This window comes from Protomyctophum bolini (assembly GCF_963924005.1).
Source record: "Protomyctophum bolini genome assembly, chromosome: 6".
In the NCBI taxonomy this organism is placed as follows: Eukaryota; Metazoa; Chordata; class Actinopteri; order Myctophiformes; family Myctophidae; genus Protomyctophum; species Protomyctophum bolini.
The window spans coordinates 48,280,346-48,307,525 of record NC_137867.1 but is presented as its reverse complement, the minus strand read 5'-3'; the positions used below and the strand labels follow the sequence as shown (position 1 = coordinate 48,307,525).

General features: G+C 45.0%; 1 protein-coding gene across 1 annotated transcript in view; it reads right to left on the bottom strand.

Moving 5' to 3' along the window:
* Window positions 1-27,180, bottom strand: part of tln1 (talin 1) — a 133,910-nt gene that overhangs the window by 20,957 nt on the left and 85,773 nt on the right. The window contains exons 39-51 of the mRNA XM_080765859.1: window positions 26,270-26,451; window positions 23,996-24,128; window positions 23,066-23,167; window positions 22,381-22,551; window positions 21,061-21,309; window positions 20,433-20,552; window positions 19,772-19,918; window positions 17,077-17,243; window positions 16,042-16,225; window positions 15,382-15,507; window positions 15,025-15,141; window positions 13,958-14,143; window positions 8,766-8,873 (exon numbers count right to left, since the gene is read on the bottom strand). Of these exons, the coding sequence (XP_080621985.1) occupies window positions 8,766-8,873; window positions 13,958-14,143; window positions 15,025-15,141; window positions 15,382-15,507; window positions 16,042-16,225; window positions 17,077-17,243; window positions 19,772-19,918; window positions 20,433-20,552; window positions 21,061-21,309; window positions 22,381-22,551; window positions 23,066-23,167; window positions 23,996-24,128; window positions 26,270-26,451 (1,992 nt within the window). The remainder of the gene's footprint in view (window positions 1-8,765; window positions 8,874-13,957; window positions 14,144-15,024; window positions 15,142-15,381; window positions 15,508-16,041; window positions 16,226-17,076; window positions 17,244-19,771; window positions 19,919-20,432; window positions 20,553-21,060; window positions 21,310-22,380; window positions 22,552-23,065; window positions 23,168-23,995; window positions 24,129-26,269; window positions 26,452-27,180) is intronic.

Here is a 27,180-nt window from a genome sequence, read left to right as displayed (position 1 = left end):
CCGAGCGCGGCGCACGCTGCGGCTCACCGCTCCAAGAGACGGGTCAAATGCGGAGAACAAATTTCACTGCGGTAACGTCTGTGACAAATCGTATGACTTTGACATCTATTCAGTGTAAACACTGTCTTTATGCCGGTATAGAGCGTCGCAGTCCCACCCCCTTTCAGAACGACGAGTGGCCCAGGAAATAGTTCCCAATGCATTTTCGTCATAGACATTTCAAAACGTATTCATTTAAAGACCTTATAAGCGTCGTAACGAAGCCAACTCTTGTCGTGACAAACACAATATTTTGGACCAAACAAATAATTACAAAGAAGAAAAACAAACAAAAAAAGTGTTGTATAACCTGCCGTTTTCTTCTTCTTTCTAATTATTTGTTCAGCCCGAAAAATTGTGTTTGTTGTCATGATTTGTCACGACAAGAGTTGTCTTTGTCCAGCGGCGTATAAACGTCTTTAAATAAATACTTTCTGAAAAGTCCATGAGGAAAATTAACGGGGATTTATTTTCCGGGTCTCTCGAGGGGGCGGGACTGCGACGCTCTATAGACTGGAGGTCATACTATACACAGCAGGGGTATTCAACAGTCATCAAAAGTCATCAGGATTAACATTATGTGACCAGATTTGACTGAGAGCCTGCCATCACGCAACCTCCAGCTTTTCACCAGAGGAGAAAACCTTTTATTTTTCTTTATCCAAAATGAGTTAATAGCACAAGCTGACTCTTCACTAGTAACTCTTTTTTAAATGAGTTAATATAGCACAGGCTGTTCACATACTAGACACTGAAATAAGTGTCGGAGTTGAAATCGACATGTAAATATGAAATAAATGCTTAAACATGTAGCTATAGGTGTAATGTTAGAGACCACAGAAGACATGTAAATATGAAATAAATGCTTAAACATGTAGCTATAGGTGTAATGTTAGAGACCACAGAAGACATGTAAATATGAAATAAATGCTTAAACATGTAGCTATAGGTGTAATGTTAGAGACCACAGAAGACATGTAAATATGAAATAAATGCTTAAACATGTAGCTATAGGTGTAATGTTAGAGACCACAGAAGACATGTAAATATGAAATAAATGCTTAAACATGTAGCTATAGGTGTAATGTTAGAGACCACAGAAGACATGTAAATATGAAATAAATGCTTAAACATGTAGCTAGGTGTAATGTTAGAGACCACAGAAGACATGTAAATATGAAATAAATGCTTAAACATGTAGCTATAGGTGTAATGTTAGAGACCACAGAAGACATGTAAATATGAAATAAATGCTTAAACATGTAGCTATAGGTGTAATGTTGGAGACCACAGAAGACATGTAAATATGAAATAAATGCTTAAACATGTAGCTATAGGTGTAATGTTAGAGTCCACAGAAGACATGTAAATATGTAATAAATGCTTAAACATGTAGCTATAGGTGTAATGTTAGAGACCACAGAAGACATGTAAATATGAAATAAATGCTTAAACATGTAGCTATAGGTGTAATGTTAGAGACCACAGAAGACATGTAAATATGAAATAAATGCTTAAACATGTAGCTATAGGTGTAATGTTAGAGACCACAGAAGACATGTAAATATGAAATAAATGCTTAAACATGTAGCTAGGTGTACTGTTAGTCCACAGAAGACATGTAAATATGAAATAAATGCTTAAACATGTAGCTAGGTGTACTGTTAGTCCACAGAAGACATGTAAATATGAAATAAATGCTTAAACATGTAGCTAGGTGTACTGTTAGTCCACAGAAGACATGTAAATATGAAATAAATGCTTAAACATGTAGCTAGGTGTACTGTTAGTCCACAGAAGACATGTAAATATGAAATAAATGCTTAAACATGTAGCTAGGTGTACTGTTAGTCCACAGAAGACATGTAAATATGAGATAAATGCTTAAACATGTAGCTAGGTGTAATGTTAGAGACTACAGAAGACATGTAAATATGAAATAAATGCTTAAACATGTAGCTAGGTGTAATGTTAGAGACCACAGAAGACATGTAAATATGAAATAAATGCTTAAACATGTAGCTATAGGTGTAATGTTAGAGACCACATAAGTGAACCTTTCAAGCCTGTTTTCTCAACTCGCTGTTTCTCTGCAAGACATTAATTACTCTATGAGCCATATCTCCAAAACTGGTGGGTCAAACTGAACAACCAATGTCAATTTGAAGCTATGATTTCCTGCTTTCATAGGACATGAAAAAACTAAAATTCTAAAAACAATCCAATGGCAGTCCCTCAGTCAAATTTTGTCACATATAAACCTGTTTATCTAGCTATCTTTTATCTATTTTCCTAATTTATTTATCAGTTATTATTATTATTATCATTTACAGCATGCTGCGCACCACTCAACACATTAAACCGTGCGTGCCGTTAGACAATTATTATACAACCAGCTGGTCACAAACATTTTATATCAGCGCAATTATTTGTGCATATACAGTAAGTCAGAATCGCTTTGAAAACAAGTGAAAACAGCCCATCTACACACAGTGCTCTGAGCATGTAGATGTAGATTTTCACCATTTCACTACGTTTTCCAAAGTATAAAAGAATCACTAAATATAATGGCCTGGTTTGGCCATAATTAATAATTATACTGTATTGTTTAGTTAGCTTTTTTTTTTTGGTACCAGTCAGTCGTCAGGCATTTCTTTGTATATTCCAGTCATTTGTCATAAATGCCCGGCCCCATAAATGTTTGTGAAGCTCGTAGGTTGGCACTCGGTGCCGCGCTATACGAGCTTGTAGATCTGCCTTTTTTTTTTTAAATCGTGAAAATGTGGCGCAAATCTTTGATCATATATTCTTCAGATGGGGGTCATGTGCCAAATCCAGATCATTCTGGGCTGAGCTAACCTGACGCTGCCAGAGCCAAAAAGCTTGCTACACAAATTTGTTTCACAGCTTATTTGGATCTGGGATCGCGGAAGCAAATTCGATGACGGGGCTGTTCCTTTTTTTCAAGATACATGGTAGATGATTGGATGGGAGCGTCTGTCTATCACCGTGTGGGCGTGCAAACACAACCAATCATATCGACGTGTCTATATACCGTCACATCCGCATCCCGCCTTTAGCTCACGCTGATTGGTTCGGTACGAAGCAGATCTGACTCAGGGCTCAACTCCGTCAGAGATCCCAGATGAGTGTTGTGTTGGGGAATATGTTTCCGCAATACCGCCCTCATCTGGCAGCGTCAGGTTAGGGCTGAGCACCACTGACATAGAAACATAGGGGTTTTCAGAAAACCGTCATGATTTAGAAGACATTTCGTGGAATCGATCTCAGGTCTAAATTGGATTAACGGTCGACTATAATCTCCTCCTGATCAGGGCAGCCCTGGTGCACCGTGTGGCGCGCACGCTGTTATTAACCTCACACACACATCTCAGCCCTCATGGTGCACCGTGTGGCGCGCACGCTGTTATTAACCTCACACACACATCTCAGCCCTCATGGTGCACCGTGTGGCGCGCACGCTGTTATTAACCTCACACACACATCTCAGCCCTCATGGTGCACCGTGTGGCGCGCACGCTGTTATTAACCTCACACACACATCTCAGCCCTCATGGTGCACCGTGTGGCGCGCACGCTGTTATTAACCTCACACACACATCTCACAGCCCTGGTGCACCGTGTGGCGTGCACGCTGTTATTAACCTCACACACACATCTCACAGCCCTGGTGCACCGTGTGGCGTGCACGCTGTTATTAACCTCACACACACATCTCACAGCCCTCATGGTGCACCGTGTGGCGCGCACGCTGTTATTAACCTCACACACACATCACACAGCCCTCATGGTGCACCGTGTGGCGCGCACACTGTTATTAACCTCACACACACATCTCACAGCCCTCATGGTGCACCGTGTGGCACGCACGCTGTTATTAACCTCACGCACACATCTCACAGCCCTCATGGTGCACCGTGTGGCGTGCACGCTGTTATTAACCTCACACACACATCTCACAGCCCTCATGGTGCACCGTGTGGCGTGCACGCTGTTATTAACCTCACGCACACATCTCACAGCCCTGGTGCACCGTGTGGCGTGCACACTGTTATTAACCTCACCCACACATCTCACAGCCCTCATGGTGCACCGTGTGGCGTGCACGCTGTTATTAACCTCACCCACACATCTCACAGCCCTCATGGTGCACCGTGTGGCGCGCACACTGTTATTAACCTCACCCACACATCTCACAGCCCTCATGGTGCACCGTGTGGCGCGCACACTGTTATTAACCTCACACACACATCACACAGCCCTGGTGCACCGTGTGGCGCGCACACTGTCATTAACCTCACACACACATCTCACAGCCCTCATGGTGCACCGTGTGGCGCGCACGCTGTTATTAACCTCACACACACATCTCACAGCCCTGGTGCACCGTGTGGCGTGCACGCCGTTATTAACCTCACACACACATCTCACAGCCCTCATGGTGCACCGTGTGGCGTGCACGCTGTTATTAACCTCACCCACACATCTCACAGCCCTCATGGTGCACCGTGTGGCGCGCACGCTGCCATTAACCTCACGCACACATCTCACAGCCCTCATGGTGCACCGTGTGGCGTGCACGCTGTTATTAACCTCACCCACACATCTCACAGCCCTCATGGTGCACCGTGTGGCGCGCACGCTGCCATTAACCTCACGCACACATCTCACAGCCCTCATGGTGCACCGTGTGGCGCGCACGCACGCTGTTATTAACCTCACACACACATCTCACAGCCCTGGTGCACCGTGTGGCGTGCACGCTGTTATTAACCTCACTCACACATCTCACAGCCCTCATGGTGCACCGTGTGGCGCGCACGCACACTGCCATTAACCTCACCCACACATCTCACAGCCCTCATGGTGCACCGTGTGGCGTGCACGCTGTTATTAACCTCACTCACACATCTCACAGCCCTCATGGTGCACCGTGTGGCGCGCACGCTGTCATTAACCTCACGCACACATCTCACAGCCCTCATGGTGCACCGTGTGGCGCGCAGGCACGCTGCCATTAACCTCACACACACATCACACAGCCCTGGTGCACCGTGTGGCGTGCACGCTGTTATTAACCTCACCCACACATCTCACAGACCTCATGGTGCACCGTGTGGCGCACACGCACGCTGCCATTAACCTCACGCACACATCTCACGTGCACTTAGGAACAAACCCGTCGAGTGTTAATTTCACTGCCTGCGAGGATTAATGTGCGAACCGACGGCGTTTTTAAAAGTCACACGCCAACAAAACCAAACCTGAAACCCACGCTAACGTTAACACAAAGACAGGCAGCGCTTTGGCACGGGCGCTGCTTGTCTTGTCGGGTTATAAAAAGTCATGCTGAGGCCATCAATCCCAGATATACACGAGCAGGGTGATATTATACGCAGAGTAGCGATAGCCTGTGATATGCTATCCTCTCTGTGTTGGGGGGGGGGAGGGAGGGGAGGGGGAGGGGGGGGGGGGGGGGGAGGTTGCAGGTTGCTGCCACTATAGGCATTTCCTGACAGTCACTCACTCACTCACTCACACCGATGCAGGCTGTTGCACTTGTTCAGGTCAATCACACAGACTCACCGGCTATAGACGCCGCCCACCGGGCGGTGAGGGGGCCGTGACGAGGGGGGGGGGGGGGGGGGGCACAGAAAAAGAGCAAGTATTCAACTTTGACAAGAGACTGTGGAACGACTGGTGTCCTCCACAGAAAGGCTTAATGGACGTGGAGCATGGTAAAATGGTGCTTTTATATATATATATATATATATAAGCGCTTTTTTGTTTCCCCTTCACATAGATTGTGCATTATACACACCATGAAGGCACCAAAGTTGCGTAAAATGTTAAACTAAATGTGACGGCATTTTGGACGAAATGCTGAACTGGGCCATTGAAAAGACGTACGTTAGCATCAATCAGAGCCATCCAATAGAAGAGTTGCGACATTGAGGGGGCAGAAACCGAGCGCTGATAAGAGCTATTTTAAGCATGTGTGCAACATGATAACTGTTTTAAAGTATTGTACAGTAACAACTAAAGTCTCTGTAAGGTTTATGTTGTACTATTACTACAAAACAATCTAAAATAAAGGGATTTAAGGTCATTAAAGCTGGGCTGTTGCAGGAGTCCAATGCATTTATATTTTTATTGCGTTTTTTGCCTTTATTGATAGTGTACAGTAATTAGATAGGGAAGGGGGAAAGAGATGGGGAGTGACACGGGGCAAAGGCCGTCGGGATCGGGAGTCGAACCCGGCTGGCTTTTGAGCCAACCGTCCGGGCCAGTCCAATGCCTCTCTGCCTACATCCGGTCCAGGACTTGTCCCAGTTGGTTGTCCCCACTCTTAATAGAAGTCATTGGCATTTACGTTACTCGAGTAGTTCCATTTCGCGATACTTCTACTCCACGACATGACACGGCAAAGGCAAAATCATGTTATTTCTTTAACTGCCCTATAGAACGATTCGGTTACTACAGTTAGTTTGAATAATTACATTAATACATAAAATAAATTAAGCCCTATTTTATACTTTGTCTGCGAAACAACAGTGTTTATTTTTGGTAGATTTCTAAATCAATCATTTCTACATTGTGGTATTTCTACTTTAACTCGAGAAAGAAGTTACTACTTCCACCGAGGAGCCTACAGGAGGAGGAGCTTACAGGAGGAGGAGCCTACAGGAGGAGGAGCCTACATGAGGAGGAGGAGCCTACATGAGGAGGAGGAGCCTACAGGAGGAAGAGGAGCCTACAGGAGGAGGAGCCTACATGAGGAGGAGGAGTCTACAGGAGGAGGAGGAGCCTACAGGAGGAGGAGGAGCCTACAGGAGGAGGAGGAGCCTACAGGAGGAGGAGGAGCCTACAGGAGGAGGAGGAGGAGCCTACAGGAGGAGGAGGAGGAGCCTACAGGAGGAGGAGGAGCCTACATGAGGAGGAGGAGCCTACATGAGGAGGAGCCTACATGAGGAGGAGGAGCCTACATGAGGAGGAGGAGCCTACATGAGGAGGAGGAGCCTACATGAGGAGGAGGAGCCTACATGAGGAGGAGGAGCCTACAGGAGGAGGAGGAGCCTACATGAGGAGGAGGAGCCTACATGAGGAGGAGGAGCCTACATGAGGAGGAGGAGCCTACATGAGGAGGAGGAGCCTACATGAGGAGGAGCCTACATGAGGAGGAGGAGCCTACAGGAGGAGGAGCCTACAGGAGGAGGAGCCTACAGGCTCCCAACGGCAGCACCACGATGGAATGAGACACATATTTGACACGCTGTAGATCGGCTATTTCCAGCGTGGAACTCAAAAGCATAAATCACATTTTCATCCATCAATGGCTGACTTAAGTGGGTGGTTAATCTATCTGGGCTCTTAGAGTGCCCGGGGGGGGGGGGGGGGGGGCATAAAAAACTTTAAATATAATAGAAGCCCCCCCCCCCCCCACCCCCCCTCAAGGTTGGAAGTATCCCGGGGGGGCCGTATTTCACTCCCCGGCCTCACTCCAAATTAAGTGACAACTGTGGAGGTCTGGAAATACTCCCTGCCTGGCTGTGGCAGTAGGGAGGGGGGGGAGGGGGGGGGGGGAGAGAGAGAGAGAGAGAGAGAGAGAGAGAGAGAGAGAGAGAGAGAGAGAGAGAGAGAGAGAGAGAGAGAGAGAGAGAGAGAGGTCTCAGGTTACGGCTTTCAGCGAGCGCTCCGAAATTGACTGGCATGAGGACATTTGTTTGTCTTGGGTCGACCGCAACACATAGCTGCTGTTTATTTAGCTATGACCTTGTCTCAACCGGGGAAGGGAGGGGGGGGGGGCTAGGTGTGTGTGTGTGTGTGGGGGGGGGGGGTTAGGGGTTCTGCCTGCCGATGGTTCTCGCAACATGAGTCACAACAGGTCTGTTGTATAGTTAGAGAGAGACAGAGAGAGATAGAGAGAGAGGGGAAAGAGACAGGGAGGGAGAGAGAGAGAGAGAGAGAGAGAGAGAGAGAGAGAGAGAGAGACAGAGACAGAGACAGAGAGAGAGAGAGAGAGAGAGAGAGAGAGAGAGAGAGAGAGAGACAGAGACAGAGACAGAGAGAGAGAGAGACAGACAGAGATCTACTGAATGTGTCAAACTGACATATTGAGCCTATGACACACAGTGTGGCTTCCCCACATTCAGTAGATCCTGTGATCTTCTGTGGCTGGCTATATGTAATTTATTGGGGTCTAGTAGGACTATAGTAAATAATAAAATAAATAAATCGCTACAATATTTTGTAAAAAAATAAAGAAAAATTAACACTCATCTTTTACTTTCTCTAATAACCTAAAACGTGAACCGTGGTTGAAATAAAACTAAAGTTGTCCTTTAATAACTCATACTCCAAACTAAAATATGCAATACTTGCATTGCATTGACCAGATCACTAATTATTAATATCATTTTACAGAAATGACGAACAGAGGACAGCCTCCCTTATCTCGGCGGCATTCGGAGATCATAGAATAGCGGTCTGGCGATACGCCAGTAGTTCAGTGATCAAATAAATCACTGGCTGTCTTCAGCTTCACTGACGAGAGCATGAAGTTCCTCACGCACCACGGATTCCTCCGTCCTCACCTCGTGGCTCGGAGGCAGGGGTAAGGATGGAGGAATCTTCACCAGTCGGAGAACGTAAGGATGCATGGAAACATTTGGGATCCACTGGACCAGACAGACAGACAGACTTACCACTAGAACATGCTCCAGCAGTCCCAGGTAACCCGTCGCACATTCATTGCCGTAACGCAGCGCCCGGAACTGAACCTCCTCGCTGACTTCTGGATGGTACGCAGCTTGCTGTAGGAGACAGAAAGGAGACAGAAACACACAGAGAGTTAACATGTATACATAGACATGTGACATCTTAACACTCACTAGCTGCTAACTGCGGGCGGCCGTGTGGCCACAAGTAGTAGTTAGCTTGCGCGGGGCCGTAATAATTGGGGGTAGAGAGACTACTACTACTACTCAAGCACTCGCAGACCTCTGTCGTAAAGAACAGGATAAAGTTAGCATTAGGCTCACGCTAGCCATCTTTCTCGAGAAACGTTTATTTTTTTCCCGATCGCGATACGATGAAAGATCTGAGATCGGATCCGAACCTCGGATGTCTGATCAGCACAACTTATTTATAACAATTCATAACAGTAGTGTACAACACATGTTTATAACAGTAGTGTACAACACATGTTTATAACAGTAGTGTACAACACATGTTTATAACAGTAGTGTACAACACATGTTTATAACAGTAGTGTACAACACATGTTTATAACAGTAGTGTACAACACATGTTTATAACAGTAGTGTACAACACATGTTTATAACAGTAGTGTACAACACATGTTTATAACAGTAGTGTACAACACATGTTTATAACAGTAGTGTACAACACATGTTTATAACAGTAGTGTACAACACATGTTTATAACAGTAGTGTACAACACATGTTTATAACAGTAGTGTACAACACATGTTTATAACAGTAGTGTACAACACATGTTTATAACAGTAGTGTACAACACATGTTTATAACAGTAGTGTACAACACATGTTTATAACAGTAGTGTACAACACATGTTTATAACAGTAGTGTACAACACATGTTTATAACAGTAGTGTACAACACATGTTTATAACAGTAGTGTACAACACATGTTTATAACAGTAGTGTACAACACATGCACGAACAGCCGGTTGCAAGCCGTTGCTTAGCAATAAAGGAAGAGATAATTAAATGTCGAACCTTGCACGAGTACATCACGTCAGATTAACCCATTTTGGGGCGGGAACCCCTTTTGGTGTTAGCATTACGTTATGCTTTAGCCATTTAAAAATAGCAGATCTACAAGCTCATAGCGCGCCACCGAGTGGCGCGCTACGAGCTTGTAGGTCTGCTATTTTTGAAAAATCGAGAAGAACGACTGAGATATAGAAACATGGGCTTTTTCAGAAAACTGTCAGGATGTAGAAGACACGTTTAGAATCTGATCTCAGGTCAGAATGGGTTAATAACTAAATGTCGAACCTTGCACGAGTGCATCACATCAGATTAATAACTAAATGAACCTTGCACGAGTGCATCACATCAGATTAATAACTAAATGAACCTTGCACGAGTGCATCACATCAGATTAATAACTAAATGAACCTTGCACGAGTACATCACGTCAGATTAATAACTAAAAGTCGAACCTTGCACGAGTACATCACGTCAGATTAATAACTAAATGAACCTTGCACGAGTACATCACGTCAGATTAATAACTAAATGAACCTTGCACGAGTACATCACGTCAGATTAATAACTAAATGAACGTTGCACGAGTACATCACGTCAGATTAATAACTAAATGAACCTTGCACGAGTACATCACATCAGATTAATAACTAAATGAACGTTGCACGAGTACATCACGTCAGATTAATAACTAAATGAACGTTGCACGAGTACATCACGTCAGATTAATAACTAAATGAACGTTGCACGAGTGCATCACATCAGATTAATAACTAAATGAACCTTGCACGAGTACATCACATCAGATTAATAACTAAATTAACCTTGCACGAGTACATCACGTCAGATTAATAACTAAATGAACCTTGCAGGAGTACATCACGTCAGATTAATAACTAAATGTTGAACCTTGCACGAGTACATCACGTCAGATTAATAACTAAATGAACCTTGCAGGAGTACATCACGTCAGATTAATAACTAAATGATGAACCTTGCAGGAGTGCATCATGTCAGATTAATAACTAAATGAACCTTGCAGGAGTACATCACGTCAGATTAATAACTAAATGAACCTTGCAGGAGTACATCACGTCAGATTAATAACTAAATGAACCTTGCAGGAGTACATCACGTCAGATTAATAACTAAATGAACCTTGCAGGAGTACATCACGTCAGATTAATAACTAAATGAACGTTGCACGAGTACATCACGTCAGATTAATAACTAAATGAACGTTGCACGAGTGCATCACGTCAGATTAATAACTAAATGAACGTTGCACGAGTACATCACATCAGATTAATAACTAAATGAACCTTGCACGAGTACATCACGTCAGATTAATAACTAAATGAACGTTGCACGAGTACATCACGTCAGATTAATAACTAAATGAACGTTGCACGAGTGCATCACGTCAGATTAATAACTAAATGAACGTTGCACGAGTGCATCACGTCAGATTAATAACTAAATGAACCTTGCACGAGTACATCACGTCAGATTAATAACTAAATGAACGTTGCACGAGTGCATCACGTCAGATTAATAACTAAATGAACCTTGCAGGAGTACATCACGTCAGATTAATAACTAAATGAACGTTGCACGAGTACATCACGTCAGATTAATAACTAAATGAACCTTGCAGGAGTACATCACGTCAGATTAATAACTAAATGAACGTTGCACGAGTGCATCACGTCAGATTAATAACTAAATGAACCTTGCAGGAGTACATCACGTCAGATTAATAACTAAATGTCGAACGTTGCACGAGTACATCACGTCAGATTAATAACTAAATGATGAACCTTGCACGAGTGCATCACGTCAGATTAATAACTAAATGATGAACCTTGCACGAGTGCATCACGTCAGATTAATAACTAAATGAACCTTGCACGAGTGCAGCACATCAGATTAATAACTAAATGATGAACCTTGCACGAGTGCATCACGTCAGATTAATAACTAAATGGACCTTGCACGAGTGCAGCACATCAGATTAATAACTAAAATGTCGAACCTTGCACGAGTACATCACGTCAGATTAATAACTAAAATGTCGAACCTTGCACGAGTGCAGCATGTCAGATTAATAACTAAATGAACCTTGCACGAGTGCAGCACATCAGATTAATAACTAAAATGTCGAACCTTGCACGAGTACATCACGTCAGATTAATAACTAAAATGTCGAACCTTGCACGAGTGCAGCATGTCAGATTAATAACTAAATGAACCTTGCACGAGTGCAGCACATCAGATTAATAACTAAAATGTCGAACCTTGCACGAGTACATCACGTCAGATTAATAACTAAAATGTCGAACCTTGCACGAGTGCATCACGTCAGATTAACCCATTTTGGGGCGGGAACCCCTTTTGATGTTAGCATTACGTTATGCTTTAGCTATTTAAAAATAGCAGATCTACAAGCTCGTAGCGCGCCACCGAGTGGCACGCTATGAGCTTGTAGGTCTGCTATTTTTGAAAAATCGAACGACTGACATAGAAACATAGCTTTTTCAGAAAACTGTCAGGATGTAGAAGACACTTTTAGAATCTGATCTCAGGTCAGAATGGGTTAATAACTAAATGTCGAACCTTGCAGGAGTACATCACGTCAGATTAATAACTAAATGAACCTTGCAGGAGTACATCACGTCAGATTAATAACTAAATGAACCTTGCAGGAGTACATCACGTCAGATTAATAACTAAATGAACCTTGCACGAGTACATCACGTCAGATTAATAACTAAATGAACCTTGCACGAGTACATCACGTCAGATTAATAACTAAATGAACCTTGCACGAGTACATCACGTCAGATTAATAACTAAAAGTCGAACCTTGCAGGAGTACATCACGTCAGATTAATAACTAAATGAACCTTGCAGGAGTACATCACGTCAGATTAATAACTAAATGAACCTTGCACGAGTACATCACGTCAGATTAATAACTAAATGAACCTTGCAGGAGTACATCACGTCAGATTAATAACTAAATGAACCTTGCAGGAGTACATCACGTCAGATTAATAACTAAATGAACCTTGCACGAGTGCATCACGTCAGATTAATAACTAAAAGTCGAACCTTGCACGAGTACATCACGTCAGATTAATAACTAAAAGTCGAACCTTGCACGAGTACATCACGTCAGATTAATAACTAAATGATGAACCTTGCAGGAGTACATCACATCAGATTAATAACTAAATGAACCTTGCAGGAGTACATCACGTCAGATTAATAACTAAATGAACCTTGCACGAGTACATCACGTCAGATTAATAACTAAATGAACCTTGCACGAGTACATCACGTCAGATTAATAACTAAATGAACCTTGCACGAGTACATCACATCAGATTAATAACTAAATGAACCTTGCACGAGTACATCACATCAGATTAACCCATTTTGGGGCGGGAACCCCTTTTGGTGTTAGCATTACGTTATGCTTTATCTATTTAAAAATAGCAGATCTAAAAGCTCATAGCGCGCCACCGAGTGGCGCGCTACGAGCTTGTAGGTCTACTATTTTTGAAAAATCGAGAAGAACCACTGACATATAGAAACATGGCTTTTTCAGAAAACTGTCAGGATGTAGAAGACACTTTTAGAATCTGATCTCAGGTCAGAATGGGTTAATAACTAAAAGTCGAACCTTGCACGAGTACATCACGTCAGATTAATAACTAAATGTCGAACGTTGCACGAGTGCATCACATCAGATTAATAACTAAATGACGAACCTTGCACGAGTGCTAGCATCATGTTATGCTTTAGCTATTTCAAAATATCAGATCTACAAGCTCATAGCGCGCCACCGAGTGGCGCGCTACGAGCTTGTAGGTCTGCTATTTTTGAAAAATCGAGAAGAACGACTGACATATAGAAACATGGCTTTTTCAGAAAACTGTCAGGATGTAGAAGACACTTTTAGAATCTGATCTCAGGTCAGAATGGGTTAATAACTAAATGTTCGAACCTTGCACGAGTACATCAAATCAGATTAATAACTAAATGTCGAACCTTGCAGGAGTACATCACGTCAGATTAATAACTAAATGAACCTTGCAGGAGTGCATCACGTCAGATTAATAACTAAAAGTCGAACCTTGCAGGAGTGCAGCATGTCAGCGATGGCTCTCCGGCTCAGGTTGGCGGTGGCGATCACGTCCTCCTGGCGACAGGAGTTCCCGGCGGCCACGGCCTTGGCGGTTGCCATGGTGATGCCTTTGGTCATCCGGATGAACTCCTCCGGCGTGGCGGTCTTGGGCGGCGGCTCGGCGCTGCTGAACACCTGGAGAGAGAGAGAGACGGACGGGTTTACAACGCAGGCGCTTAGAAGATAGATAGATAGAATACTTTATTGGCAGTTTAAGAAAATTACAGAAGAATGACATCATTTAAATAAAACGCCAAATGGACATAGACACAAAAAAGCCTTCGCTTGTTTCCATTGTGGTCCACTTTGTAACATGAAACTATACACATACATACTGTACAGACAAAACAACCATGGAACATATAATAAATAATCCTTATATATAAGGCTGGGAGCTATATACATAGGACAAGAGGTACCCTGGGAGAATAGTCCTGAGCATGGGAGATGGGCTATCCAGGGTCGGAATCTAACTATGACCAGTGAGTGTGTAGATGGAGCCATGATTTCAGGTCTTTCCTAAATATTGCAATAGAAGACGCTCTTAACAGTAGAATATCCATCAAAGAAAAGCAATAATCTGTACATAAACACTATACTACAGTAGGATGTCAGGTCAATAATGACCAGGCATCCGTCTAGTCTACATAACAGAAAGAGGGTGGAGGTCTTACGGCCATCTCCTGTTTGATGTGTTCGATGGTGTCTAGTCTACATAACAGAAAAGAGGGTGGAGGTCTTACGGCCATCTCCTGTTTGATGTGTTCGATGGTGTCTAGTCTACATAACAGAAAAGAGGGTGGAGGTCTTACGGCCAGCTCCTGTTTGATGTGTTCGATGGTGTCTAGTCTACATAACATAAAGAGGGTGGAGGTCTTACGGCCAGCTCCTGTTTGATGTGTTCGATGGTGTCTAGTCTACATAACATAAAGAGGGTGGAGGTCTTACGGCCAGCTCCTGTTTGATGTGTTCGATGGTGTCTAGTCTACATAACAGAAAGAGGGTGGAGGTCTTACGGCCAGCTCCTGTTTGATGTGTTCGATGGTGGCCTCCAGGCCTCTGGTCCCCTTGGTGGCTTCGTCCTCCACGGCTTTCACCGTCTTCAGCAACGACGTCACGTTGGTCACCATCACCTGGAGCAGCAGAGGGACACAAAATGTAAACAAGGATCTGGGCCGGCCGGTGACAACCGATGGAAATACACTTCCAGGCATTCGCATAATATGCAGGGGCTTCACGCTACTCCCATCCAGCTCCTCCCGTGCGTGCGTGCGTGTGTGTGTGGCTGCGTGCGTGGCTGTGTGCGTGCGTGGCTGTGTGCGTGCGTGCGTGCGTGTGTGCGTGCATGCGTGCGTGCGTTGCGCGGAGCTGACCTTGGCGGAGCTCTTCAGCTGTAGCATGGCGGGGTCGTCGTGCGGTTTTCCCGCCGCTGCCTTGGTGGCGCTGATGAGGTCGCCCAGCGCCTTGGCCACGTCTTTGACGGCGTTGATGAGCACCACCTGGAAACCATTAAATATGAATAAAACACCTGACGTTTGATTGGTTATTTAGTATGGACATGGTGTCCACACAGGTGTCCATAAGTGACAGCCCCTAGGCTGTGGAACGCCCTCCCCCTGGACTTAAGAACTGTCCTTTCTGAGGCCTCTTTTAAAAAACAAATTGAAAACGTTCATTTTACTTATATTGACCAATTTAGTAGGCTTTAACCTCGTCAGATAATCCCCACATAGCGTACATTTACGAGAAATTCAAAAGTAGGCTATAGTAGTAGTTGTGAATTAGCAAACTGGACCATTTTGGACTGAATGTTTCCTTTACGCTCGTGTTTGGCTTCTGTTTTCGCCAAAGCTTTTAATTCAACCCGTTTAATTTCAAGGACCCCCAGTTTGACATTGTAATGCTTGTGAATATTGAGTCCCATAACTGCCACTACAACATGGCATGTTAGTCTATAGACTATGGGGTCCCATGACTCTCGGACCCCAATTCATATTGGAAAATCAATGTGAATGTCCTACAGACTAGTGTACCTGCGTCTCGGGGTCCTCGGCCCCCAGGCTGGCGGCCCCCAGTTTGACCACGTCAGCCAGCTTGGTGATGGTGAGGACGGAGGACTGCGCGGCCTGCGCCAGCCTCTCCTGGCTGGCCCCGGCCCCCGACACCAGCAGCTTGGTGTCCTCCACCAGGGCCTTGGCCGTCTTCAGGATGTGCTCTCTGTGGGAAGAACGCACAGCTCTGTTACGCCTCTAGGAGGGATGTCACCGATACGTTCCCCATCCTGATAACACACAGCTCTGTTACGCCTCTAGGAGGGATGTCACCGATACGTTCCCCGTCCTGATAACACACAGCTCTGTTACGTCTCTAGGAGGGATGTCACTGATACGTTCCCCATCCTGATAACACACAGCTCTGTTACGCCTCTAGGAGGGATGTCACCGATACGTTCCCCGTCCTGATAACACACAGCTCTGTTACGCCTCTAGGAGGGATGTCACCGATACGTTCCCCGTCCTGATAACACACAGCTCTGTTACGCCTGAGGGATGTCACTGATACGTTCCCCATCCTGATAACACACAGCTCTGTTACGCCTGAGGGATGTCACTGATACGTTCCCCATCCTGATAACACACAGCTCTGTTACGCCTGAGGGATGTCACTGATACGTTTCCCATCCTGATAACACACAGCTCTGCTACGTCTCTAGGAGGGATGTCACCGATACGTTCCCATCCTGATAACACACAGCTCTGTTACGCCTGAGGGATGTCACCGATACGTTCCCCATCCTGATAACACACAGCTCTGTTACGTCTAAGGGATGTCACCGATACGTTCCCATCCTGATAACACACAGCTCTGTTACGCCTCTAGGAGGGATGTCACCGATACGTTCCCCGTCCTGATAACACACAGCTCTGTTACGTCTAAGGGATGTCACCGATACGTTCCCCATCCTGATAACACACAGCTCTGTTACGTCTCTAGGAGGGATGTCACCGATACGTTCCCCGTCCTGATAACACACAGCTCTGTTAGCCGCGGTTATCGCAGTAACCTACCTGTGATCGGCGAAGGTCTCCGAGTTCTCTCGGTTGAGCGTGCCGGCCGTGGCGAACATGATGGTCGTGTCCAGGTCAGCGATGATGCCCGCCACGGCGCTGGCCGCCGTGATGCACGCCTGGGTGCCGCGGTTACCCGCCTGGAGCGCCGCCAACACGTAGGAGACCTGGAGAGAGAATACAGTTACGCTGCGGTACGTTTACCCTAACCCTGGAGAGAGGACACAGTTACGCTGCGGTACGTTTACCCTAACCCTGGAGACCTGGAGAGAGGACACAGTTACCCTGTGGTTCGGTTACCCTAACCCTGGAGACCTGGAGAGAGAATACAGTTACCATGCGGTACTGTTACCCTAACCCTGGAGACCTGGAGAGAGGACACAGTTACCATGCGGTACGGTTACCCTAACCCTGGAGACCTGGAGAGAGGACACAGTTACCATGCGGTACGGTTACCCTAACCCTGGAGACCTGGAGAGAGAATACAGTTACCCTGCGGTACGGTTACCCTAACCCTGGAGACCTGGAGAGAGGACACAGTTACCATGCGGTACGGTTACCCTAACCCTGGAGACCTGGAGAGAGAATACAGTTACCATGCGGTTCGGTTACCCTAACCCTGGAGACCTGGAGAGAGAATACAGTTACCCTGCGGTACGGTTACCCTAACCCTGGAGACCTGGAGAGAGAATACAGTTACCATGCGGTACGGTTACCCTAACCCTGGAGACCTAGAGAGAGAATACAGTTACTCTGCGGTACGGTTACCCTAACCCTGGAGACCTGGAGAGAGGACACAGTTACCATGCGGTACGGTTACCCTAACCCTGGAGACCTGGAGAGAGAATACAGTTACCATGCGGTACTGTTACCCTAACCCTGGAGACCTGGAGAGAGAATACAGTTACCATGTGGTACGGTTACCCTAACCCTGGAGACCTGGAGAGAGAATACAGTTACCATGCGGTACTGTTACCCTAACCCTGGAGACCTGGAGAGAGAATACAGTTACCATGTGGTACGGTTACCCTAACCCTGGAGACCTAGAGAGAGAATACAGTTACCATGCGGTACGGTTACCCTAACCCTAGAGGACTAGAGAGAATACAGTTACCATGAGGTTCGGTTACCCTAACCCTGGGGACCTAGAGAGAGAATACAGTTACTCTGCGGTACGGTTACCCTAACCCTGGAGACCTGGAGAGAGAATACAGTTACCATGCGGTACGGTTACCCTAACCCTGGAGACCTGGAGAGAGAATACAGTTACCATGAGGTTCGGTTACCCTAACCCTGGAGACCTGGAGAGAGAATACAGTTACTCTGGGGTAGGTTACCCTAACCCTGGAGCGCTGCCAACACGTAGGAGACCTGGAGAGAGAATACAGTTACTCCGCGGTACGGTTACCCTAACCCTGGAGACCTGGATTGAGAATACAGTTACGCTGCGGTACGGTTACCCTAACCCTGGAGACCTGGAGAGAGAATACAGTTACCATGCGGTACGGTTACCCTAACCCTGGAGACCTGGAGAGAGAATACAGTTACCCTGCGGTACGGTTACCCTAACCCTGGAGACCTGGAGAGAGAATACAGTTACCCTGCGGTACGGTTACCCTAACCCTGGAGACCTGGAGAGAGAATACAGTTACCCTGCGGTACGGTTACCCTAACCCTGGAGACCTGGAGAGAGAATACAGTTACGCTGCGGTACGGTTACCCTAACCCTGGAGACCTGGAGAGAGAATACAGTTACCCTGCGGTACGGTTACCCTAACCCTGGAGACCTGGAGAGAGAATACAGTTACCCTGCGGTACGGTTACCCTAACCCTGGAGACCTGGAGAGAGGACACAGTTACTCTGCGGTACGGTTACCCTAACCCTGGAGACCTGCCAACACGTAGGAGACCTGGTTAGTGTGAATTAGGGCATTAAAGGAGAATTCCATGCTAGAAGGCTTTCTTACCCGTCTTTGTAGTTACGTCCCCACCAAAGAGGTCCAGGTGTTTTTTTGTGTGCAAAAGCTCCTTATTGGCTATTTCCCCTACCATAAGCGCTCAATGAATTGCATTGCATTGAATGGGAATTGAATGGGGCTATATGGGGTGTTGTGCTAATTCGCTTATTTCCATCGAAATAAGTAGTAAACTGTGACGCTTGAGATATTATTTACATTATGAAGAGAGGATGTATACAAAGAAAATATAATTTTGAGCGATGGAAATAAGCAAATTTGCACAAAACCCCGTAGCCCCATTCAATTCCTATTCAATGCAATTAATTTAGGGCTTATGGTAGGGGAAAAGGAGCACAAAATAACACCTGGACCTCTTTGGTGGGGACGTAACAACTACAAAGAAAGGTAAGAAAGCCTTCTAGCATGGAATTCTCCTTTAAGCCGACTAGTTGACTAGTGAACTAGTAAACTATAGTCAACTAGTAAAAATGACTAGAAGTGAATGCCCTAGTGTGAATGAATGCTGCGTACTGTTCCCGGGACTGCATGGGGTCCGATTGAAGTGTACGGATCGCTGCAATGCGAAAGCATTGAATACAGTTGAACGAAGTGTACTCGGGGGGGGGGGGGGGAAATAATCAAGGCCAATGTGAACCAGGGCAAGCGGGGACCAGGCAACCGTATTCGGGAAAACAACGCATGTTCGCCAACCTTAATCGCCCCCTCCATCACCTCACCTTCTCAGACACTTTGCGGGCGCTCTCGATGAGCTCCTTCTTGGTGAAGGTGTCGGAGGGACTGCACTGCAGCGCCCCCGCCTTGGTGACCAGGCCGGTGCAGCTGAAACCCAGCTCGCCCACCTGCTTCTTGATGTGGCAGCCGATCTGTTAGGACACACACACACACACACACACACACACACACACACACACACACACACACACACACACACACACACACACACACACACACACACACACACACACACACACACACACACACACACACACTTTACTTTAGCACCAACGGCTTGTAGATTTCCTGCCCAATCTTCATCAATGAATAATTTACACCAGGGTTTATTTATGGGGCTCCATTTTTACCCTCGGGTCGAGACACTAGACCCAGGAGTTTATAACCTTTTGAATTATTTTGATATCTTGATGATCTGCGATTATAATATTAATATTAATAATGGCACACATTTTGTCAATCAAAACATATCCCCCAAAATCCATCATCTAAGCACTCTGATTAATATACAGTCATACTATAATGGTCAGATATGCTACTATACAGTCAGATATGATATGCGGTCAGATATGATAATATACGGTCAGATATATTAATATACAGTCAGATATGATAATATACGGTCAGATATCGGGGGTGCATTACTTCTGCGTTCTCGGCCGTGATGGCAGCGTATTTGGCCTCCCCGGCCAGATCTCCGAACTCATTGGTCAGCTGGTTGGCCAATCCTCCGAGGTCATCGGGGTTGGTGTTGGACTTGGTGACCTATAGGGAGAGAAAGAGAGAGAAACCGTCTCTTCAGTCCTAGAAGAGCTCTGCCAAAGTCACTTAAGTATATACAACACATCGAAGAACCACTGGCACAGAAACATATAGGCTTTTTCAGAAAACCGTCAGGATGTAGAAGAACATTTTTAGAATCTGATCTCAGGTCAGAATGGGTTAAAAGAGTAGACTAGTCAAAGTGTAAAGCCGTGGTTCCTCACCATCTCCTGCACAGTGAAGGCGATGGCCTTGTGTAAGTGTAAAGTGTAAACTAAAGCCTTTAACGGTTCCTTCCTCACCATCTCCTGCACAGTGAAGTGTAAAGTGTAAAGCCTTTAAAGGTTCCTTCCTCACCATCTCCTGCACGGTGAAGTGTAAATGTGTAAAGTGTAAAGTGTAAAGTGTAAAGTATGAAGTGTAAAGGCGTGGTTGGTTCCTCACCATCTCCTGCAGGGTGAAGTGTAAAGTGTAAAGTGTAAACTAAAGCCTTTAAAGGTTCCTTCCTCACCATCTCCTGCACGGTGACGGCGATGGCCTTGGCCGTGCGGACCATAGTGGTCTGGTAGTCCACGAAGGTGCCGTCGGGCTCCCCGGGGTTCTGCTCCTCCATCAGGCTGATGGCCAGCGTGATGCTGTCCACCATGCCGCCCACGGCGCCCGCCGCGCTGGCCGCCTCCGACAGCGTGGCGCCCAGGTCGTCCACCGCCTCCTTCATCATCTGGACCGACTCCTCCAGGGCCTCCTGGGTGTGGGCCGCCTGGATGGAGAGAGAGAGAGAGAGAGAGTTGACTTTTTGTCATAGTCTAGTTGTCTTTTTTTTTTAATATATATTTTTTATCCCACGATTTTGTAACCCATTTTTCACCCCTGTGTCAATCGTCTAATGTGATCCTGGGCTCTACACACCCTCCACCAACCTAGTCCCCATATATGGGGGACAAGGGGAGACCAACCTAGTCCCCATATATGGGGGACAAGGGGAGACCAACCTAGTCCCCATATATGGGGGACAAGGGGAGACCAACCTAGTCCCCATATATGGGGGACAAGGGGAGAGCAACGGACTTGAACTCATGCTTCCTTCATGCCTGAGTGTCCAAGTTGCTCCTTTACACCTGACAGGGGGGAGTTTCCCTGGTTGGACGTAGCACGTGGAAGGAACACGTTATTCCAACCAGTTCCTTTCCCCTCCATCAGGCGCCCCGGCTGGCCAGGGGGAGGCGGTTTAGAGACCAGGATTACTACTGCATGTTTCAATAGTCTAGTTGTCTTGAATATTTTTTATATTATAGTTTTAGTCACATTTTAGTCACCTGGAATGTTTCAGTGTTAAGTCTAGTTTTAGTCGACTAAATCTACTGTCTATTTAGTCGACTAAAATGTATTCTGGCGGTGCCTTGATGCCGTCGTAATGGCTCATTTTACGCTTGCTGAACAGAGCCGGTTGCGACGTGTTGTGAGCTTGTAGATCGGCTATTTGTGTAAAATGACTGTATTCTTCTTATACTGGATCTCTCGTCTACTACTAAGTCAACTACATTTAGTCTAGTTTTTAATTTGTCGACATATTTAGACTTAGTTTTAGTCGTCATAGCTTAGTTTTCATTTAGTTTGTCAGTGGAAAGAAAAAGTGCATTTTTCGTCATAGTTTTATTCGACAAAACCAACACTGGGTGTGAGCCGTCTGTATGGACAGAGAGACAGAGAGGTATTCTGGTGTTTTAATTAAAGCATTGTTACACTTTAGGTATTGAAAAATAGCAGATCTACAAGCTCATAGCGCAAAAGAAATCACACCCGTGTGAACCGAGTGGTGCACCCTGTATACCTTGGGGTTGCCTCCGGCCTCCTTGGCCGTGTACAGCATCTGCAGGGCGGACTCGGCCAGCGTCTTGGTCTGGTCCAACACCGCCATCTGCTGCTGGCTGTTGAGCATCTTGGAGGCCATGCCGATAGACGTCATGATGAGAGGCTCAAAGTAGCTGGCCATCTGAGACACCTGGGAGAGGAGAGGAGAGGAGAGAATATCATCATACTATAATTCAGCGAATCTTTGAATGTCTGTCTGTCACTGACAGCGCGTTATCTCATCATTAACTGCACGAATCACTCCCACTTTTCACACAGGCATGGACCATAATTATATGCAGGGCGTAACGGAGCCCTTTTTTCCATTTGACACATTAATGATTAATAATGAATTTATTAGTGAATAAAAACAGCCGTTTACAGCCGTGGTCTTTATTTGTGGTCTACCTCCGACCGAGCCACACTATTAGCACACATCTCTCCATGCCAAAAAAATTATGCACGCTCCCAGAATCCAGCTAGGCTACTTTTTACAGACGCAACTGTCATATTTACTGTACAAATATTGTTTTTACATCACCACACGATGGGCAATGCGCCCGGGCGCAGTACCCCCCACGGCCACAAGATGGGGGCAAATATCTCACAACGGGTAAGGGCTAGTGCATAATAATGTATCATTTGTATGGTGGCTAGACGTTCACCTTGTGTCCCAGCTGGGAGGCTTCTGAGCGGGCAGCGATGGCCACCGGCTCGATCAGGTTACTGATCTCCTGGACAGACGCTGCCATCTGCTCGTGGAGAGCCTGAAACAAACACACACACCGTGGGGATTAGAACACTGTTCCCTAAACCACTGGTCATGTTAGCATAGCCTGAAACACACACTGTGGAGTAGAACATTGTTCCCTATAAACCTAGGGTTTCCAACTAATAGATTTTCAAATAAGGGACACTTCCCGGGGCGTGCTGCGACCGGCGCGCGGCTTTGAATGTTTTTTGGGTGTCCCTTATTAAAAATTGGTGTCCCTTATTTGAAAATCTAATAGGAAAATTGGGAAATTTCCGGTCAAACCCCCCCCAGGTCTAAATTACGTGAATCAATTACATTAAATTAAACAACACAGTACAATCTTTTGTTGCTTCAGGAACAATATTTCTAGTTGTAATATTGTAATTGTAATATTATATCATATAATTAATATCAAATACTACCTGACCTGTATTGACATGTAGGCCTATGAGCTGTTTGAGAGTGTAAAAGTGCTATATAGTATGCATTCTTTTAAATTATGAATAAATATTAGTCATTACATCTACTTGCATCATAATATGATTTAGTTGATCTTAATGGTTTAAAAATATCACAGTGTATCAGTGTTGGGGTACTTAATTACATTGACCATTTAGCAGTATGAAATTGACAAAAAAACTAAATATAAATGTTAGTAAAGGTATGATTTGGAAAGTATACATGATTTGAATGAATCTGCACTGCAGTCTGCAGTGACCTTAAACTTTGCTCTTCCCGTGGGGTGGGTTAGGGGTTAGTGCAGTGTACAGTATAGAGGAGGGGTTAGTGTACATTAGGGGAGGGGTTAGTGTACGGTAGGGGAGGGGTTAGTGTACAGTACCTCTTGGGACACGTCCTCCCGGGGGGTGAGCTGCTGGCTGATGGCAGCCAGCGAGGCCTGGTCCACCTCTCGGATGCAGCCGTTCAGAACCTCGATGGCCTCGTCACACTCCCTCTGACCTGGAGCCTTCTCTCTGCCCCACACACACACACACACACACACACACACACACACACACACACACACACACACACACACACACACACTTAGTGTTACTACATTAAATGTGACCAGATTTGACTGAGAGCCTGGCTGCCATCGTGCAAATTCCAGCTTTTCACCAGAGTTTTCCAGCTTTTTCAAAATGAGTTAATAGCACAGGCAGACTCTTCACAATACTAGAGCATGTCTGAAATAAGTGTCGGAGTTGAAATCGACATGTAAATATGAAATAAATGCTTAAACATGTAGCTATAGGTGTAATGTTAGAGACCACAGAAGACATGTAAATATGAAATAAATGCTTAAACATGTAGCTATAGGTGTAATGTTAGAGACCACAGAAGACATGTAAATATGAAATAAATGCTTAAACATGTAGCTCGGTGTGATGTTAGAGACCACAGAAGACATGTAAATATGTAATAAATGCTTAAACATGTAGCTATAGGTGTAATGTTAGAGACCACAGAAGACATGTAAATATGAAATACATGCTTAAACATGTAGCTATAGGTGTAATGTTAGAGACCACAGAAGACATGTAAATATGAAATACATGCTTAAACATGTAGCTATAGGTGTAATGTTAGAGACCACAGAAGACATGTAAATATGAAATAAATGCTTAAACATGTAGCTAGGTGTAATGTTAGAGACAACAGAAGACATGTAAATATGAAATAAATGCTTAAACATGTAGCTATAGGTGTAATGTTAGAGACCACAGAAGACATGTAAATATGAAATAAATGCTTAAACATGTAGCTATAGGTGTGATGTTAGAGACCACAGAAGACATGTAAATATGAAATAAATGCTTAAACATGTAGATAGGTGTAATGTTAGAGACCACAGAAGACATGTAAATATGAAATAAATGATTAAACATGTAGCTAGGTGTAATGTTAGAGACCACAGAAGACATGTAAATATGAAATAAATGCTTAAACATGTAGCTATAGGTGTAATGTTAGAGACCACAGAAGACATGTAAATATGAAATAAATGCTTAAACATGTAGCTAGGTGTGATGTTAGAGACCACAGAAGACATGTAAATATGAAATAAATGCTTAAACATGTAGCTAGGTGTGATGTTAGAGACCACAGAAGACATGTAAATATGAAATAAATGCTTAAACATGTAGCTATAGGTGTAATGTTAGAGACCACAGAAGACATGTAAATATGAAATAAATGCTTCTTTTTTAGAATCTCAGCTCAGGCCTAAATATAAATAATAATAGCATAAATCAGGCAACCCTGAACTCTGTGTGTAAGGCAAAATGTTTGTGCACACCCGGAGCGATAATTTTAATTCAAAATAATTAAAATTGCTGCTTGCGAGTACAAGCACACCGGGAGTGGATTAGAACGAGGCGATCAAGCAACGCATCGAGTTTTAGAAAACAAAATAAACATTAGATGTGAAATAATTGCATCGCCTTTTCATATGTTTATCAACAATATTTCCCTAATCATAAGCTTGACTCCCCAAACCTTTTTTTTCCAACCTTAAAAAACATGTTTCCTTGTGAGAAGTGGACCAGGAAAATTGTCCCCACAATTCTACTATTCGACAAGTAAAACAACACACACACACACACACACACACACACACACACACACACACACACACACACACACACACACACACACACACACACACACACACACACACACACACACACACACACGCACGCACGCGCGCGGAGCGCATATGAGCTGACAACGACCTGTGCAGTTCACACGTCCGTAAATACCTCGGCATGTCGTCGCGTAGTGGATCAGATTCATAGAGCCGACACAGAATGTGATACCATGCTTACAGTGTGCACTGGGTCAAGGGTCAAGGGTCAAGGCCGCCGCCAGGCTAACTAAACGCGTGGCGTCGACAACCTTCTGGTGATGTCACCACCTTGGTGATGTCACCACCTTGCCGTTTGGTGCCGTTTTGGGGTGGTATGGTATACTTTTCGGGAAATGTAGAACAATAAAAAAATAATAGTAATCTATAATTGTGTGAATGGTGTGTGTGTGTGTGTGTGTGTGTGTGTAGCACCATGCCCTGTGGCCCGTGGGTGGGCCCGGGGGTCCACCCATCCATACATACCTCATGTTGGTTATGAGCTTCTTGATGGAGTCCGACACCGTCCTGGAGTGCCCGGCCAGCACGGACCACTTGGGGGGGTCTTTGGGGTTGACGGCCAGGGAGCGGGCGGTCCCGATGAGCCCCGTGGAGCTCTCCAGCATGGTCCTGGCTGCTGCTACGATGGGCTCCATGGCTGCGTGGCCCTGGAGACACACACACACACACACACACACACACACACACACACACACTTTACAATTTAGGCATTTAGCAGACGCTCTTAATCCAGAGCGATTTACATTAAGCAAGAACAAAAAAGCATGGGAATACATCACATAAAAAGCATTTATCATGAAACATGCGTAAGCTAAGAACGTAACAGTGGAATATCTATATAATGAAACTATACACATAAACTATACATATATACTACTATGCTATATATATATGTACTATGGCGTGCTATGACTACATACAATGTAATTATAGTGCTGTCTACATATGCTATAAGTCTGTATCAAATGCTATCTAAGGGGGTGGGGTAAGTGCTATGGGCCATGATGGAGTCTGAAAAAGTGGGTATTCAGACTACGGCGGAAGATTGGGAGTGAGTCTGTAGTTCTGACTGCAATGGGAAGTGCATTCACATTAACATGTGTTTTGGTGGGCCTTGATGCCGTCGTAATGACTGCTTTTACACTTGCTGAAACAAATCTACAAGCTCACAGCGCGCCGCACTGCGAGTCTGCGACGCGTTGTGAGCTTGTAGGTCGGCCATTTCCAGCATGCAACCAAGCTTAAAATGACTTCTCTTGTCCACTAGTCCCTTCCTAACATTTTAGTCTAGTTTTTTTTATGTATTGACGAAATTGTCGATATAATTTAGTTTTAGTCATCATGGCTTAGTTTTCATTTAGTTTCCATTTAGTTTA